This window comes from Heterodontus francisci, chromosome 12, assembly GCF_036365525.1.
Source record: "Heterodontus francisci isolate sHetFra1 chromosome 12, sHetFra1.hap1, whole genome shotgun sequence".
NCBI classification, from domain to species: Eukaryota; Metazoa; Chordata; class Chondrichthyes; order Heterodontiformes; family Heterodontidae; genus Heterodontus; species Heterodontus francisci.
The window spans coordinates 34591893-34612490 of NC_090382.1; the positions used below are offsets into that span (position 1 = coordinate 34591893).

Genomic DNA, 20598 nt, shown 5'->3' on the forward strand with positions numbered 1-20598 from the left:
AATGGTATTATTGCCTTTATTGCAAAAGGATGAGAGTACAGGAGTAGCCTTTCAGCAATTGTATCGAGCCTTGGTGAGACTGCACCTGGATTATTGTGTACAGTTTTGGTCTTCTTACCTAAGGAAGGATATATTTTCCATAGAGGGAGTGCAACAGTTCACCAGACTGATTCCTAGGATGGCGGGATTGTCCTATGAGGAGAGATTGAGGAGACGGGGCCTGTACTCTCTCACGTTTAGAAAAATGAGGGGTGATCTCATTGAAGCATACAAAACTATTACAGAGCTCAACAAGAGTTGATGCAAGAAGGATGTTTTCAGTGGCTGGGGAACTCAAGAAACAGGGGACAGTCTCAGAATAACGGGTAGGCTATTAGGACTGAGACGAGGAGGAATTTATTTAGAGGATGGTGTATCTGTGGAATTTTCTACCCCAGAGGGCTGTGGAGGTTCAGTCACTGAGCATGTTCAAGACAGAGATCGATAGATTTCTAGATATTAAAGATATCAAGGGATATGGGGATAGGACGGGAAAACAGCATTGTGGTAAATCAGCTGTGATCTAGTTTAGTGGCGTAGCAGGCTCAAGGGGTCAAATGGCCTACACCTGCTCCTATTTCCTATGTTCCAGAATGTCTAAGCCCATTTGAACTTTATCACCATCCTCCTCACAGTTCACAATACTTCCTAGTTTTGTCGTATGAAAATTTTAAATTTGTGCCCTGTACACCAAAGTCCAGGTCATTAAGATACGCCACATGAGGGATACCCCAGGTAGCTGAACAAAAAAAGATATCCCAACCCCTTTCTGAAAAAATGTTGCCTGCTTTTCCTGTAGATGTTGACGGAGCTGCTCTTTTCCAGTATGTGTACTGTTGCAGTAATTCATTTTTCACCTTCCTAGAAAGGGGTTGCTTTGATATCACACTGTGAACCTGCACACATTGATTGCCAGCACTAGGGAGATGTTGCATGATGACTGGCCAGGCCGGGCACGACCTCCTGCCTCATGGGTTATTGGAGCGGCTGCCTGCAGATGACCGAACAGTGACCCTAGCACAGCAATTAGTCCAGTGAAAGGTCCACCAGAGAAGTCGAGGTCTCAGACAGTAAGGCCTTGACTTCCAGCTCAAGGTGAATTGCTAAGACTATCCTCAGGCATTACTGTCCATCTCCAATTGCGTCCTTCCACTTGCGTGCTGCTTTATGACACCTTTTTCAAACATTGCGCTGCAGCTGATAGCTTCCAATGACCGTCCACATTCAATTGACTTTACTATCGCATGCACACTGTGGGGCTGTGCTAATGTGAGAACAGGTGCCACCATATTTCATTATGGCAGCATCCATTCTCACCTCTACTGATCGAGGCCCGATGGACATGTCTGCCAGACTGGCCCTGTGGCAGATGGTGAGGGAACCAATAATGGGAAAAACCTACTTGACCTCATCCTCACTAATCTACTCCCCAGCAGCATCTGTCCATGACAGTATTGGTAGGAGTGACCACAGCACACTCCTTGTGGAGACCACGTCCCATCTTCACACCGAGGACACCCTCAATCGTGTTTTGTGGCACCACCGCTGTGCGAAATTGGATAGATTCAGCAGCTCAAAACTAGGCATCCACGAGGCACTAAAGGTAATCAGCAGAATTGTATTCATCTACAATCTGTAATCTCATGGCTTGGTCTCTCCCTCACTCTACCATTAGCATCAAGCTAGGGGACCAACTCTGGTTCAATGAGCAGTGTAGGAGAGCATACTAGCAGCAGAGAGGTGCCAACCTGGTGAAGCTACAACACAGGACAACATGCATGCTGGACAGCAGAAAAAGCAGAAATAGTCCTAGCAATTCACCTTGAGCTGGAAGTCAAGGCCTTACTGTCTGAGACCTCGACTTCTCTGGTGGACCTTTCACTGGACTAATTGCTGTGCTAGGGTCACTGTTCGGTCATGGACAATGAAACAACGAAACAAAGGAGACAGCTCCACAAACATCCCCATCCTCAATAACGGGAGAGCCCAGGACGTCAGTGCAGAAGACAAGAGTGAGGCATAGGCAACCATCTTGAGTCAGACGTGGATGATCCATCTTGGCCATGAGGTTCCCAGCATCATAGATGTCTGCCTTTAGATAATTCAATTTACTCCATGTGAGAAACAGCTGAATGCACTGGATACAGCAAAAGCTATGGACCCTCACAACATCCCGGCTGCAGTACTTAAGACTTGTACTCCAGAAATAACCGTGCCCCGAGCCAAGCTGTTCCAGTATAGCTACAACACTGGCATCTTCTCAATGCAGAAAGTTGCCCAGGTATGTCCCGTCCACAAGGAGGACAAATCCAATTACTGCCCCATCAGCAAAGTGATGGAGGTGTCATTGACAGTGCTATCAAGCAGCACTTACTCAGCAACAACCAGCTCACAGATGCTCAGTTTGGGTTCTGCCAGGGCCACTCTGCTCCAGACCTCATTACAGCCTTGGTCCAAATATGGACAAAAGAGACAAATTCCAGAGGTGAGGTGAGAATGACTGCCCTCAACATCAAAGCAGCATTTGACCAGCTTCAAGGAGCCCTCACAAAATTGAAGTCAAAACTGTCCAATGGTTGGAGTCATACCTCACAAAACGGCTGTGGTTGTTGGTGGCAAATCATCTCAACCCCAGGACATCACTGCAAGAGTTCATCTGGGTAGTGTCCTAGACCCAATTATCTTCAGCTGTTTCATCAATGCCTTTCCTTCCAATACAAGGTCAGAAGTGGGGATATTCACTGATAATTGTAGTGTTCAGTACCATTTGCAACTTCTCAGATAATGAAGCAGTCTGTGCCTGCATGCAGCAAAGCCTGGACGACATTCAGGCTTGGGCTGAGAAGAGGCAAGTAACATTCACACCACACAAGTGGAAGCAATGATCATCTCCAACGAGAGAATCTAACCATCTTCCCATTACAAGGTCAGAAGTGGGGATATTCACTGATAATTATACACAGTCACTGAATCCCCCACCATCAACATCCTGGGTGTACTATTGACCAGAAACCTAACTGGACCATTAAAATCTTCAAATGCAATTTTTTTTTTGTTCATGGGATGCGTCACTGGCAAGGCCAGCATTTCTTGCGCATCCCTAATTGCCCTAGAGAAGGTAGTGGTGAGCTGCTGCCTTAAACTGCTGCAGTCCCTGTGGTCCAAGCTGGGCACCCCTCAGTCAATTTGGTGCTGTCCTGCCACACTTGCTTGCTTCAATGGGTGCTTGGAGCTTAGGAAGTCATCTCTCGACAGGTAGATTGATAATCCACACACCAGGCAAGACAAACTTAACCAAGAACATAAGAGTAGGGAGGTTATGATGGAGCTGTATAAAACGCTAGTTAGGCCACAGCTGGAGTACTGTGTACAGTTCTGGGCACCGCACTATAGGAAGGATGTGATTGCACTGGAGGGAGTGCAGAGGAGCTTCACCAGGATGTTGCCTGGGCTGGACCATTTCAGCTATGGAGAGAGACTCGATAGGCTAGGGTTGTTTTCCTTAGAGCAGAGAAGGCTGAGGGTGGACCTGATTGAGGTATACAAAATTATGAGGGGCATTGATAGGATAGTTAGGAAGCAACCTTTTCCCTTAGCGGAGGGATCAAAAATCAGGGGGCATAGATTTAAGGTAAGGGCAGGAGGTTTAGAGGGGCTTTGAGGAAAATTTGTTTCACCCAGAGGGTGGTTTGAATCTGGAAGGGGTGGTAGAGGCAGGAACCCTCACAACATAAGTTGTATTTAGATGAGCACTTGAAATGCCATAGCATGCAAGGTTACGGGCCAAGACCTGAAAATGGGATTAGGATAGGTGCTTGATGGTCGGAGCTGAACGGCCTGTTTCTGTGCTGTATAACTCTAAGACGACACCAGTCCTTCGCACCGCAAGCTGGAACATAAGGACCATGCGTCCTGGCCTTACCAACAACCTTTTGCAAATTCATGACGCACGCAAGACAGCTGTAATCGACAAAGAACTCAGAAGGCTCAACGTGGACATTGCTGTGCTGCAAGAAACTAAGTTCGCTCACAGTGGTTCCCTTAAAGAGAAACACTTTAAGCACCATTCATGACTCCTCAAATACTGAAGCAGTCCGTGTAGAAATGCAGCAAGACTTGGACAACATCCAGGCTTAGGCTGATAAGTGGCAAGTAACATTTGCGCCACACAAGTGCCAGGCAATGACCATCTCCAACAAGAAAGAATCTAACCATCTCCCTTTGACATTCAATGGCATTACCATCGCTGAATCCCCCACTATCAACATCCTAGGGGCTACCATTGACCAGAAACTGATCTGGAGTAGACATATAAACACCATGGCTACAAGAGCAGGCCAGAGGTTAGGAATCCTGCGGTGAATAACTCACTTCCTGACTCCCCGAAGCTTGTCCACCATCTACAAGGCACAAGTCAGGAGTGTGATGGAATACTCTCTACTTGCCTGGATGGGTGCAGCTCCAACAACACTCAAGAAGCTCGACACCATCCAGGACAAAGCCGGCTTGATTGGCACACCATCCACAAGCATTCACTCCCTCCACCACCGACGCACAGTGGCAGCAGTGTGTACCATCTACAAGATGCACTGCAGCTACGCACCAAGGCTCCTTAGACAGCACCTTCCAAACCCGCGACCTCTACCACCTCGAAGGACAAGAGCAGCAGATGCATGGGAACATCACCACCTGCAAGTTCCCATCCAAGTCACACACCATCCTGACTTGGAACTATATCGCCATTCCTTCACTGTCACGGGGTCAAAATCCTGGAATTCGCTTCCTAACAGCACTGTGGGTGTACCTACCTCACATGGACTGCAGCAGTTCAAGAAGGCAGCTCACCACCACCTTCTCAAGGGCAATTAGGGATGGGCAAAAAATGCTGACATACCCAGTGACGCCCACATCCCATGAATGAATAAAAAAAAAACTACATGTTCTTCTGTCAGGGGAAAGCCCAAGAAGCAACATGTGAGTATGGAATGTGTTTTGCAGTGAATAAAACACACTACCTGCGATGATTGAACATCCCACAGAAGGCTCATAGTGACTTCTTACTCTTCGCTTGTCAACAAGCGTTGGCCCAGTTAAGCTCGTGCATCTCCCGTGCAGCCCCAACACTCCCTCCACCCCAGATGTCAAGGATCAGTTCTATGAGACGCTTGACACTGCCATCAGCAGAATTCCCACCATCTTCTAGGGACCCTCAATGCAAGGCTTGGCCAACCTGCATAGGGCAGCAAGGAATCGGCAAGATGAACAAAAATGGACTGAGGTTGCTAGAGTTATGCTGTCAGCATAGACTCTGGGACGAACAGCAACTTCCAGGTCAAGCCGTGCTACAAGGTGTCCTGGCGACATCCGAGATCACGTCACTGGAACCGGTAGACCTCATCAACCGATGCACCACCCTCAACAATGTTAACACTCGCACCTATCACAGCGCTAACAGAGACTGACCACTCCCTGGTGTGTCGCAAGGTCAGGCCTCAGCCAAGGAAGCGACACCACTCCAAGAAGGTAGGTCATCCTCAGATCAACACTTGCCGTACCACTGACCCAGGAGTTCAACATTCTCAATCAGGCTCTTTTGGACAACAATGCCCAAGGCCTGAGTACAGTGTCAAAATGGAATCATCTGCCCATCACCATCTACAACTCTGCACTCACTGTGTATGGGAAGAGAGATCTGAGGACTGCTGACTGGGTTTGGAGGCTTAGTAAACTGTAATAGAGCAGTTACTACAACTAAGAGGAGTGCCCTCATGAACTATTAACAAGTCCCCAAATAAAACGTAAATGCTCGCAAAGCTCCCAGAAACAAGTCTCAGCAGAATGCTTGGCATTGTGCCAGTCAACATTGGTTGAAGCCATGCAACAGCATACAATCTGCTGCTAAATCCGGGGATGCTAGAGGGATGTATGAAGGAATTAAGAAAGCAACTGGCCCAGCAGTAACTAAATCAGCTCCCTTGAAGACAACAGCAGGGGTGATCATCACTGAACCTAGCAAGCAGATGGAAAGGTGGGTCGAGCATTACCTCAAACTCTAAGCAATGGAGAAGGCTGTCACTGAAGTAGCTCACAGCGTCATTCCAGATCTCCCTGTCATGGAGCAGCTGGGCAGTGAGCCCACCATAGTTGAGCTAAACAAGTCCATCGACCATCTTGCAAGTGGTAAAGCCCCGTGAAATGATGCTGTTCCACCTGAAATCATCATAAGTGGAAAACGGGCACGGCTGCAGAATCTCCATGAACTTCTGTCTTTGTTGAAAGGAAAGATCTGTGCCTCAAAACATGCATGATGCAAACCTTGTACAAAAATTAGTGGGAATCGCAGTGACAACGATTACTGAGGCATCTCCTTGCTAAGTGTTATGTAGGTCTCTGCTCTGACCAGATTGCTGATCCTGGCATCATGCATCTATCCAGAGTCTCAGAGTTGACAGATCGACGGTTGACATAATTTTATCACTTTGGCAGTTACAGGAGAAGTGCCGTGAACAGCGCAGATAACTCTAAAGTGCCTTCATAGACCTTACCAAGGCCTTCAATCTTGTCAGCAGAAACGGACTCTTCAAACTGCTATGGAAAACAGGCTGCCCTCCTGGACTCTTGGGCGTCATCTCTTCTTGTCACGAGAACATGCACTGTTCCGTCAGATACAATGAAGCGCCATCAGATGCTTTTAAGATCAGCAGTGGGATAGACGGCTGCATCCTGAGGCTAACTCTCTTTGGCATATGCTGCTCCATGCTGCGATTGTACGTTTTCGACGACTCAAATGGGGATGTCCACCTGCCTACCAGAGCTGACGGCCTATCTGGTCAACTTGGCACGACTGCGCATCAAGACCAAAGTGTGTAAAGTCCTAGTCCGTGAGTTGCTGTTTGCTCATAACCCTGCGCTGACATCCCATAATGAAGTTCACTTGCAGTAACTTGTAGATCGGTTGCCCCGGGCCTGCAAGCAGTTTGGACTGTAATCAACATCAGGAAGACCGAAGTCATGGAACAGGACAGAGACTACACCTTCCATCAACAGCCACAACCTCACTCTGGAGGTCGTCAACAGCTTCACATACCTTAGATCAACAATCACCGGCAACCTGTCCCTTGATGCCGAAATCAGCACCAGGACTGCCAAGGCTGCAGCTGTCATGTCGAAGTTGAGAAGACGAGCGTGGACCAACAGCAAACTAACCAAAAATACAAAGTTCCGCATGTACTAGGCTTGTGCTCTCAGCAATAATAAATAAAAACAAGAAATGCTGAAAATACTTAGCAGGTCTGGCAGCATCCGTGGAGAGAGAAGCAGAGTTAACGTTTCAGGTTAATGACCCTACATCTCCTTCAGCACCCTCCTTTACAGTAGCGAAGCATGGACAACTTATGAAAGCCAAGAAAAGTGGCTGAATAGCTTCCAGCTCCACTGCCTCAGACTGATATTGGGCAGGGAGTGCCGAAAACAGAAGTACACCAGCATGCAGGGATCCCCAGCCTGTTTGCCTTCGAGTCAGTGGTGGCTCTATTGGCTGGGTCATGTGTGCAGAATAGATGACAGCCACATCCCCAAAGACACGCTATATGGCGAGCTTGCTATTGGCACGAAACCAACAGGATGCCCACATCTGCGTTACAATGATGTCTGCAAGCAAGTGTCGATGCATGGGAAGTCCTAGCTGCTGACTGGAGTTCCTGGAGAATGACAGACAGGATGGGCGGGAGAAAAGCATAGAAGAAATGACCAGATGGCGGGAACAGAGAGCCTGGCTGAAGGAAAAAACATCAGTCGACCTTAGGTCAACGATATTAATCTGTGCCAGATGCGGAAGGGATTACCACTCAAAAGTTGGCCTTTACAGCCACAACGGGCGATGTTTAACTTATGAGATGGACGGATGCCCTGTGGTGAAGGTACACCCACAGTGCTGTTAGGCAGTTCCACACTTGCGCATTGACATTTATTTTGTGAAAAAGTGAAATGACCATAACTGAATTTTGGAGGAAAAAATTTGGTTGAACTTTTCCTCAAATTAAAATGAGTTGGGTATAGTCCATAATAGGCAATTCTGTGAAGAGAGCAGCCTTTTCTTACTTCAGCCTTGATATTCATGTGATGCAAATATGGCTGAGCTGCTCAATAAACCTTGGCCAAATCCCCCACTTTTGGAACACAAAAGCTCAAGTGTGACAACAGATCTTGGAAGTTCAGTCTGCCCCAGAATTACAATCAACGCCATGGTGCAGCACCCTCCTACTAACATACAAAATGGAATATACAAGATCCTTTCCGTTACAACCTTTTCCACAGCAAACAGTTTTGAAGTCCGATATCCAAGACGACAACTGTGGAGATCAAGATCAGAAGTGAACTTGCTCATGCCCCAATCTGGAACTTCTCTGAATAAATCTGTCACAGGAAAGCTCTCAACATACTTTTCAAAAATCAGAATGTGGCCAAATGGAATTTGACCTAATTTAACAAATCAGAAATTACAGCAGAAAACAATAGTGACAGGCTGCAGTTGGGAATTATTGTGAAATAAACTCAGCCACAACACAAATTACACACCATTGCTTTTTCTTCGATAAAGTAAATGATTGTAACTTAAATAAATCCTTCAAAGGCAGAGAAATTCAAGTGATCATAGAAACTTGGAGCTTTATTTGAACATAAAATCTTACAAAACTACTTGTTTCTACTCAAACCAAAATATGACATAACAGCAGTTTGCACACTTTGCTGCCTCTTGATTAAAGCTGCAGTGTTTCACACAATTTTTTTTGTTAAACACATTTGGCTGTATATACTGTATTGTGTTCAGACAGGACACCTTCATGAGCAAACTTATTCCCCTGGAAGCATTTATTACTCCACACCCATGCAGGATATACTTGCCAAGAAAGCACAACTCCCAGTATGTCACATATGTGTAAGGTAACTAACCAAAACATTTGTCCACATTGCAGGTTATCCACATCTAAAATAGATACCAACATTAAAACATAGCACTCAAAAGAAACTTAAAATTGGTGATAATCTGCTAAAAACAAAAATCGGACAACGAACAATGTGCACTCACTTCAGTGACAGGATTATCAGCAGATTATGCCAATGGAATCCTGGTCCGACAGTAATCTTCGGTTACAAATTTGATTCAAGAACTATTTACAGCAGAATCTGTATGTGCAGTATGTTGGGTCAAAGAGTTGCTCACAATCACTTGTACATTACAAGACTACAACAGAGCAAGTCAAGGTCCAACTGAGCAACAATATGGATTTTTGGGGGGAACTTGTCAGACTGTGCATACAAGTGGATCACTTGGTATTTTATAAAAACATTGTATTTAGATGGTTAATACCAAAATGGTCAGCTAACAAAACTAATTATGCATTATCTGTAAGCAATTTCTGGAGGTGAGAGTGTGTGGTTGGTAACTACAGCAAGCTGTTTTTTTTACAGCTGGATCAAAGAACAATATACAGGAAGGCAAAGGTAACTTCAGGTTACTAAAGAGAAACTGACACTATTTAAATGCACAATTCCTTTTCAACTTTTCCTATTTATGTAATGTTAATAGAACTACATTCTAAATAACTAAAGACTTCAAACTGTAGTTTTTAATAAAATAAATTGTAGCTATGCTGCAGAAATTTTAACTAATGTTTTTAATATAAAAATCTTAATATCAGTTCTATATCTTATTTCTCGTCTATCCAACATCTTTCTTTAAAGACACAACACTAGCAGATTTCCCCATAAGTATGAAAAATTCAATGTAGCATGGCTACTTATAATTTAAGAATTCAGAATTTGTGTACACAATGGAAATATTTAAGAAATTGCTTTAGTTACTCTACCAGTTTTGTTAGGTTAACTCTTATTATGCTGGAAAAGCTGAAGAGAAATAGCCAAGTGGTGAGCTGCTAAATATGTAATACAATTCATCAGTGCAGCACAAATGAATCACTGCAGGAACAAAACAAATAAAATTGCTCATGTCTTTAGCAATATCTGTACGACTTTTATTTTAAAAATGAGCTTGTTATAAAGCAGTGGTGCTATTTATATGCAGAGCTGTGGTACAGTAAATTTTTTTTAAATTTCAGTATTTGCTGAACACACAATCCTGGCTGCTCAATACTCCTCCCCCACAAAAGGATGACAATCAATCAGTTCAATAAGAAAAACAAAGATGTATTTTTGGCCTTCACTTTTGCTAGCTGGGCAGCCGAGTGTATTATTTGGACCACCAGTGGTTAATTTAGCATAGTCCAGCACATTAAGACACATGTTTATCAAACAGCTTATCCACCATTTTTATGGCTCATACGTATCCCCAAATCAACATTTTACATCCCTTCTTTCCGCTTGCCATCCTGTTGTGGTATAATTTTTAATAAGGGCACAAGTATACTGCAACACAGAACAAGTGAACACAGTAGGCATTTTTTCTAAAAATTTCAGGCTTATAATGTAATTAGTTGTTAAAAAAAATAGAATCTTTAATAGAACACAAGAATTGAACGTTTACCAAATCATTTCAACCTATTACTTTACAGAAAAATTGACTTCCACAGCTTTGCTAAAATAGGCCTACTGCATGGTACTTTTGCAAAAAGACATTTTGGACCAAAGATAGCTCTTTTTTAAAAAAAAAAAAGCATCAACAATAACTGATGTTTCTGACAATACCACAGGCCATCAATCTCCGCTGCATCAATGCTCCTAGAAATGTAACTACTTCCCCAACTCCCCCAAGAAACAATTTTCCATTTAACAGTTACTGCAAACAAAAATGTGATTACTGTTGGCTTTCCATTCATGCATGTCTGTACACTGCAATATTAAGACATCCCTAAATATCGCTAGAATGACAAAAGAAAAAATGACAACTTAAGATATTAGCAAACTATAACGATGGTCGGCTAGTGGGTTAGATGATGCTATGAATACTGGAATCTTCACTGGCCACGCTGTTCTTCAATCTGCACTTCAGCGTTTTCTTCCGTTTTAATTTTACGGTACTCTTCAGCTTGCTTGTCCAATATTTTCTTTAAAATAAAAGAGAATTAGTGCAGCAACACCACCATGGTTGTAGCAAAAGTCGTTTGGCCCATTTTCAACATTTAATCAACTGGGTTGAATAGAAAGAATGTGAAGAGCTAAATTCAAGTAAATAGTCAAGTTTTTAAAGCATCGGTTATTCAGGTTAAGGTACAATACTTGTTCCCCCTCTGATCTCTCTCTACTCCCCAGTCAAGCAGGGTTCTATCTGGTTCATTTTTTTGAATGCTTCAATTGAACCCTTAACAGTTCAGAGTGAAGCCATTATTCAAATTCAGCAATTTGCAATGCTCAGATTATTAAAAATGTACATAGAATAAGAATGTTTCTGCTCTCCATCATAGCTATGTTCAAAAAAAAGCCCAATAAACTATGCAAGTATACTTGGGCATTCTGTTAAGATTTCTTGGATCGTATGTATATTTAATGACCTCATGCTGGAATCTATTCATTCTGGTTGGTGGAAGTATTATTCAGTCATTCGCATTACTATTGATGTTTACTTGAGGTTTTAAGAAACTCCAGGGATTGGTGCTGCTGCATTCCACAACATAAACTAGCATATGATAATGTTTTGAGGGTTCAGCATATTTTCTATTTTAGCTTTTGGAGGCTTGCTAAATGGCTGAAATGCAATTTCTGTTGTAAATCAGTTGGGGTGGGGGGAAGCAGTCTGGATTGCTGATACTAATTCTGCACCCACCAGCACCACAATTACTTTAAGTTAAACTACTAAACTATAAAACATCTTGAAAATATAAATTTCTTGGTTAGTAAGATTGCTGTTCATCAAATGGAAAGTAAACGACGAGCACATATCCATGTTAACAGGAAAAATTGCAAAAGTCCCATCCAGATGGCAAGAATCACTCCTGTTACAACCGTCCATACCATGGAACAAGTGCCAGAAACCCTCACAGATGTTACTTAATTTCCCAAATGCAAGCAACTTATAACAAAAGCACTTCAAATCACAGTGAAATAATTTTGGCAGTATCTGTAACAATTGGAAAGATAGAGGGCAATATATGTAACAACTGGAAAGACAGAGGACAATTGTGTGACATGCTTGCTATTTGAAGGCTGGTAACAGACTGGGTACCTATTCTACCTGAACTATGGTCAAAGCAGGTCCATTTTTAGAAAATGGTAGCAACAATGCTTAAACAACACAAGCAATACAGCCATTAAAAATATTGTGAATGCTAAAACCTTTGAAGCAAGCAAAAGTAATCGTGGTGCAGAATTAGTATTAGCAATCCAGACTGCTTCCCTCCCCCCCCAATCCCCACCCCAACTGATTTACAATAGAAATTGCAAATCAGCCATTTAGCAAGTCTCCAAAAGCTAAAATAGAAAATATGCTCAACCCTCAAAACATTACCCTACGCTGGTTTATGTTGTGAAATACTGCAGCACCAAATCCCTGGATTTAACTAATCCTTGTGAAAGGCCTAGAGATTATGTGCTCGGAATCGAAACAATGGGCATGTGAGTTTGTGTGAAACTAAGTCCAGGGCTGAGGCTACCAACCACTTGGTTCCATGATCACATCTATTTTCCACATATTTAAATGAAGCTCTGGGAGATCACTAAGTGTATTCTTGGAGACCCTTACATAAATGGATTACGCAAAACTCCTGAGGCCACACAAGAAAAAGCTTGCTTCAAGTCTGAGGCTAAAGCGAAGATGAAAAGGACCTAGCAGGAACAGAATCACTTCCGTGAATCTCACCATTAAACATCTTTCATTTCAGGTTTTTAAGAGCTGTTTAAAACAACTTCAGTATGGGTAATGCAAGACTGATATCTAAAGTAGTCCAGATTCTTAGTGGCCTCATGAAGAAAAACAATGTTCTAATGTGATACTTAACCACACCCACTGAAACTGTCCCAGGTTCAATCCTTTGACTGCTGAGTTAATTGGTCTACAGTGGGCCAGTATTGACTGGCTCATCACTCTGGGATAAGGGACAAAAATAATTTGCTTTCCCACACCAGACTGCTATAGAATGGTCTCGACAGAAATACCTGTGTGGATATTGGGCAAGAATGTGATCATACTTAGCTGTGATACCTTGACTGTTGACTAACACCACTTATTGCCATTGGTTGAAATGCCAACAGTCAGTTGAAAGCCACAAATTGTACCCCAAGGAAAGTGTACTTAACAACTGGACCATCAAGAAAAAGCTAGCTAATGCTGGATGTCATATCAGGCTATCCAAGTGAGATCCCTTGAGGGGGAATATGAGTAGAAGGGCTACGTCAGCCAGTACATCTTATTTTTCAAGACAAAATGAACAAGAGAGAACCGAAGGAGAGCTAAAAGGAAACAGGTGGAGAAAACAGAAATAGAGACCTGGATATCTTGGTCAGTAAACAGAACTGGACAACCTCATCCTTGCAAAGACTGTAAAGTACTAAGTTATAGGATCAAGATTCCTTTCTGTTTTCTTTTGTGCCATTTATAAGTCTGCACTGCAATACTGCATTTAAGTATGACTTCAGTAGTGCAAGCAGGTTTTTTTAAAATCCCTTGTACATGTGGTTAGATACCATTGTATATTTCAATTACAGAAACATAGAATGATACAGCATAGATCTGGGCATTCCTGCCATTGTGCCTTTGCCAGCTCTTTGAAAGAGCTATCCAGTTAGTGTCACTCCCTCGCTCTTTCCCTATATCCGTGGAAATGTTCTCCCTCTTGAAAGTTATTGAATCTGCTTCCACCACCTTTTTAAACTTGTGCATTCCATATCACAACTTGCTGTGCAAAAAATGTTCCTTCATGTCATATAGTTACTGGCTTTTCTGTCACTCTATTTACTCCATCAAAACACTTCCTGATTTAGAACACCTCCATCAAATCTCCCCTGCTCTCAGTCATAACATTCCCAGCTTCTCCAGTCACTCCACATATTGAAGTCCTTCATAAGAACATAAGAAATGGGAGCAGGAGTAGGCCATATGGCCTCTCCAGCCTGCTCCACTATTTAATCAGATCATGACTAATCATCTACTTCAACTTCACTGTGCTGCCTTGCCCCATGTCCCTCGATTCCTTTAGTGTTCAATTGTATTCAATGATTCAATGATTGAGCATCTACAATTCTCTGGGGTAAAGCATTGCAAAGATTTACAATCCTTAGAGAAGAAATTTCTCATTTCAGTCCTAAATGGTCAACCGATTATCCTGACCCCGAGTTTAGACTCTCCAGCCAGGAGAAACAAGCATCTCAGCATCTACCCTGTTGAGCCCTTTAGATTTTATATGTTTCAAAGAGATCACCTCTCATTTTTGTAAACTCCAGAGAATATAGGCCCATTCTATTCAATCTCTCCTCATAAATCAGCCCTCTCATCCCTAGTACCATTGTAATAAATCTCTTCTGTACCCTTTATAAAGGTCTTGACATCCTTCCTGAAACGTGGTGCCCAAAAGTGAACACAATTCTCCAGTTGAGGCCAAACCAGTGTATTATAAATGTACAGCATCACTTCCTTGCTTTTGTACTCTATGCCTCTATTAATAAAGCCAAGAAACCTGTACAGTTTTTGTAACAGCATTTTCCACCTTCTCTTCCTGCTACCTTCAAAGATCTGTGTACATACACTTCCATGTTCCTCTTCCTTCAGCTCCTTAAAAAATTGTCCATACCATTTAGTTTATACAGCCTCTCTCCATTCTTCCTACCAAAATGCATCACTTCACATTTCTATTTTAAATTTTATCTGCCATGTATCTTGTCCATTTCACCGGTCTATGCCCTCCCGAATTCTATTCCCAGCTTTCTCATTGTTCACCACAGTTCCAAGTTTCACCTCATCTGCAAACTTTGAAATTATGCACTGTATTCCCAAATCCAGATCATTAATACATATCAAAAGGAGCAGAGGTCCTAATACTGACCCCTGGGGAACACCACTGTACACTTCTCTCCAGTTTCAAAAACAACCATTCACCACTACACTCTACTTTCTGTCTCTAAACCAATTTTGTACCAATGCTGCCACTGCCCCTTTAATCCCATGAGTGTTAATGCAGCTGAACAAATTTATTATGTTGTGCTTTGTCAAACTTAGTGTTATAAGTACATATACAAAGCATCAACCCTGTTCTTACTTCAAAGAACTCAATTAAACTAGTCAAACATAATTTGCTTTTAACAAATCCGTCCTGGCTTTCATTTAATAGCCCATACTTTTCCAAGTGCCAATTCATTTTGCCTGGATTGTCTTCAAGTGTTTCCCCACCACAATTAGCCTGATCAGCCTACAATTGGTGGGCTGATCCCCTCTCCTTTGTTGAAGAGGGCTATAAACACTTGCAATGCTCCAGTGTTCTGGCACGACCTCCATTTTTGAGGATTAGAAGATTGTGGTTGCAGCCTCCACAACAGAGTTGTCCAACATACGGCCTGCGCATGTTAACTGTACCAGGGGCTGATCTTCAAACTCAACAGGGGACCATGACTTGATATGAGAAATCTTCCACTAGCTTCTTCTTTTAGACTAGCTTTTAAAAAAAGAAAATTGCAAGTGTCAGCTACTGACATCATGGGAACAGCAGTTTCTGAATGTCAGACAGATTTGGTGTTTTCAGGCTGGCTTTTGAAAAAAAAAAGACGGAATCTGCCAGATAACCCCAAATCTGTCTGAAGTTCAAAAACTGCTGTTCCCAATGTCAGCACTTGTCAGCTTTAACTTGCGATCTTTTTTAAACAACTGACCCGGGGGGGGGGGGGGGAGAAGAGAGAGAGCGTGCGAGAAAGGGGGGGGGGGGGGGCAAGGGGGAGAAGAGTGCGCGTTTTGGGGGGGGGGGAGCTAACGACTCAGAGGAGGGTGCGAATGACAGAGACCGGGGGTGCGAACGACATGGGATGGGGGAGCGAACAACACAACAATCCTGTCTGTGTTTGTACAGGTCCCATCTTCTCCAGAAGTGGGTTCAGTGTTCAGAATCTAAAGCCCTCCCTCCTGCATCATCTTTCCAGCTATGCATTCATCTACATTAACCTATTTCTATACTCACTTGCGCATGATACCGGAAGTAATCCAGAGATTACGACTTTTGAGGTCCAGCTTGCTAATTTCTTACAAGCTCACGAAACTCTTTCTGCAGGACCACATCACACTTCCTACCTATGCCGTTGGTACCATTATGGACTACGACTGCTGGCTGTTCACTTGCCCCTGTCAGGTGCTCGGCAGCCGGTGACATCATTGCACCTGGCACCAGAGAGTCAACACACCATCCTAGATTCACACCTGCAGCCACAGAAACACCTGTTTGTTCCCAACTATCAAATCTCCGATGACTCTTCCAGTATACTTTGTGCACCCCCACTCCATGCAGCTGAGATGCCATGGCCTTGGATCTGGCTGCACTCCCCAGATGGACCATCACTTTCCTCAGTGTTCCCAATTGAATACCGGTTGGAGAGTGAGACGCATTCAGCAGTCTCCTGCACTACTGTTTCTTCTTGACTGTCTGGCGGTCACCCATTCCCTCGCTCCCTGTCTACTCTTAAGCTGTGGGGTGACCACAACTATAAACATGCTTTCCATGAAGCTCTCAACCTCACGGATGCTCCGTAGTGAAGCCAGCTGTTGCTCAAGTTCCGAAACCTGCTGCAACTGACGACACTACCTGCACATATGGTTATCCAGGATACAAGAAGTATCCTGGAGTTCCCACATAGTACAGGATGTGCACTCTAGAGGTTGGAACAGCCCTGCCATTCCTTTATTTATTAGTTAATAACCTTGCTACTGCAAATAAACCTTTACCAATACTAATAAACCTTACTAATGCTAATAAGCCTTATTAATACTGATAAACCTAATACTTACTAAACCTTACTAGTAGTAATAAACCTTACCTTGAAAAAAAAAAGACACCAGTTTATTCCCTCTTTTAGATAAGGTAACTAAGAAATACTCACCAGCTAACCACCTACCTACTTCCCTGTGATGTCACACCTCAATTTTTCTTTACGAATGCTGGCATTGAACCTACAGACTGGTGGTGAGGGCAGCAGCAGCTAGCCCTGCTCCGCTTCCCATCGCTCTCGGGGAATTCTCGCTCTCTCTTTCTCTCTCCTAGGCTCTTTTTGCCCCATTCTGCTCCCGCTGCTTCCCACTGCTCTCAGGGAACTCTTGCACTCTCTCTCTCTCTCCTGGGCTCTTTATGCCCCACTCTGCTCCCACAGCTCTCAGGGAGCTCCCTTCACCTTCCATCATTCCAGGATAGAACGTGCTAGCACAGGATGGTAAGATGATGATGATGGTTGGAAACTAAAAAACATATTTCAGACAGAAAACAAAAATTCTAGTGGCCATTGTCGAAAATGGCAGAAAGTAAATTTAAGTTGTTGGGATACGATTACCCTCCGAAATCCTTTGAAATGAACCATATGACCAGTGGAAGAATGAAGTGGACACGGGTTATATCCCCACCAAAGAATAATGAAGAATTGGCCTTTGCATAGTCACTTCTGACAACAAGTAAAATTAGAAATAAAGTATTTTGTGCAATGGTTGCCTTACTGTTAGATAGTGATGGTTTGGAGCTTCAGTATAGTGCTTAATAAAATTTTCAAGAAAGATGAGCTTTTAAGTGTCTATGAGCCATGGTTAGAATTTGAGAGGTTTTGGAAAACAAATGGTCATTCTGCGGAAGAACATATGGATTTTATAAGATTATATAAAAGATCGGCAAAATTCAATTTGGGAATCCCTGGATCAGTACAGCATTTAAATTACTAGATGCTAAGGCATCTCCATATGGATAGGCTGGTTCTAACTGGTGTCCAGTTCTCAGAGACTCAGTTGGATCATTTGTCTGCTGCCTAAAAATAATCCCTGTGTAAACAGTCATTTCCTTCAGTCTTCACTGAAGGAATGAGACATTCCGTGGTGACACAAAGAATAGAAGACTCAATGATTGCCAGACTTCAAATAGTCCAGATACCAGATGCAAGCATCAATACAGCAGAAGGATTAAAGACAAGCTGAATAAGGATGAAAGGACCTTAAGCAGATCTGGCTATAGCAGAAGACAAAATAAGATAATGGGCAAATGAATCCCAAGAGTGCCCAAGGAACAGCTAATAGGTGCTTCAGGTGTGATTTGAAGTATAATTATGCAGTAGATTAACCAAAGAGAAGCGGCAGGGTCTTCAAAATAACAAGACAAAAAAAATTCTAAGAGGATGAAGATAATGATGAATCCATCAAATTATAATAACCACAAGGAGCTCATCGCTGACTCCTTTAACCGTGCAGAACTTTATAGCACATGTACTGCAACAGTACATGGGACAGACTGATTAAAATGTTACCTTGATTAAGTGGTGAGGATCAACACAATATTGAATATAAAAGTACTACTTGGTTTTGGTCTGACGATGACAACACATTGAGGTCACTAAATAGAGTTGTAATTCCATGCGAAATAGCTGGGGTAAGTCATTTTCTAAGCACTGATGTATTCTCTAGCGAGATATCTATGCTGCTCTATGAAAAAAGCACAAATTAAACTTGGAGCATAATAAGGCAATTATTTTTGGCAAGTCAGTTGACCTGCGGTTTACCCAATCAGGACATTATTCTAGCCCCTTAAAGCTGGATATTTCTCATCAGAGCATTAGACAAGTATTAATTGCATCAGGTGATAAGAATCAGAGAAAAAAAGCAAACCGTCTTTGTTACATCAACAGTTTGCTCACCCAACTTGTCAAAGGTTTAATATTCTGCTAAAACATGCAGGTTTGGTTGATGAATATATATGGCTAATAGAAGAGATTAATGAGGTGTGCAAAATCCAGAAGAAGTATCAGAGGACGCCACCATGTCCTATTGTAAGTCTTCCATTGGCACCTGACTTTAACAAGGTAGTTGCCAGAGATCTAAAGGTATGGAAAAAAGACATATGTTCATCCTAAATGTTTATAGACCTGGCAACCAGATTTAGTCTTTCTACAATAATACATAGCAAGAGAGAAGTAATAGATAGGAACATCACTTGGGACACCTATGAATTTTATGACTGATAATGGAGGGGAATTTGTTAATGACAGCTTCAGAAACATGTGTGAAAATATGAGTATCATAGTCATGAATACTGCAGCTGAAAGTCCTTTCAATGTAATTTGACAAAGGAATCACGTGATTGATGAAATGGTGCATAAAATGCTAGCAGATCAACCAGGTTGCCATCCACCCTAGCATAGGCAGCTCATGCAAAGAATTCGCTTCACATGTTGAGGGTATAGTCCCCATCAATTGGTCAATGGACGAAATCCCAAATTACCTTCTGTGCTGTGCGATAGTCCCCCTGCACATTTGAATGCTTTACGTGCAGGGAGATGCGCTTTCATCAAGGCTGAGATCTCAGAGAAAATTCGGAGAGCTCTGAGGCATCGTATAAGACCATCCAAGACAGAATTTCATTCAGGAAATCTGGTGTCTTATAAAAGAGAGGGTCATCGAGAATGGAAAGACCCAGGTAAAGTAACAGGTCATGAGGGTAAGACTTCTGAAGAAGGGTCACTGACCTGAAACGTTAACTCTGCTTCTCTCTCCACAGATGCTGCCAGACCTGCTGAGTATTTCCAATATTTCTTATTTTTATTACAGTAGATAAATGGTTGGACCCTGGTAATGTGAGTAATCATGACACACAGGACAGAGCTATCACATCCAAAGGCCAATTGCCCAGAATGAGTACTCAGGTGACATATTCCAGAGGGGGTCTAATGAATGAAGGGATGTGACAATTGTGGGACATGCAGTAAAAGCTGCTGGCAAGTTTAAATATTGGTTGAATGCTCAGGATGATGATCAAAAAGTGAGGTCCATGGACTGGCAGAATGGGGTGAAAAGGTACAGAGCAAGAAAGCACAGTGTGAGTTCTAATAGAGGATCTGGAAGTGACTCTTGCATCAGAAAACAATCACATATCAGAGAAAGAGCCTCCGATAGTGCGAGAGGGAGATCTCACAGTAGTAGCCCTGACAGACATTTAAGTGCAAGTAGAGACAGTAGCTGGAATAGATTACACAATGAAATGAAGGCTAGAGAACAGTCTGGGAACAGAACTAGAAGCAGAGTCCTCATGACCGTGAAGTTTTGGCCGCTGCCAATAAACTGGATGATAAACTGAGACAAAATAAAAGGAATTAGACAGTTGGAGAGAGTTTGGAATTCATTGAGGTACCAGATAACGGGCACCCAGCCTCATCACATGGATGGATTTGTACTGAAGAAGTCCTTGCAGTTGGGATTTATAAGTCTGAAGTGAGTCTAGTTTCGATGCGTTTCGAAGAACAACTCGGTGATACGATGCTGGAGAGTACTTTCTCACAGCTGGAAAAGTAATCTTGAAAATCTTGTTAGCTCTTATGGCCACATACTCATGGGAGTGTTGATCAATTGGCATAAAAACCATGTTCCTGCAGGATGATACTTTTCAGAGA

General features: G+C 42.8%; 1 protein-coding gene across 2 annotated transcripts in view; it reads right to left on the minus strand.

The window, feature by feature from the left end:
- Positions 1-8680: 8680 nt before the first annotated feature.
- Positions 8681-20598, minus strand: part of LOC137375813 (matrin-3-like) — a 70815-nt gene continuing 58897 nt past the window's right edge. For both annotated transcript variants that reach the window (XM_068043301.1, XM_068043300.1), the window contains exon 16: positions 8681-11102. In XM_068043301.1, coding sequence (XP_067899402.1) covers positions 11013-11102 — 90 coding nt within the window. In that variant the 3' untranslated portion in view covers positions 8681-11012. The remainder of the gene's footprint in view (positions 11103-20598) is intronic.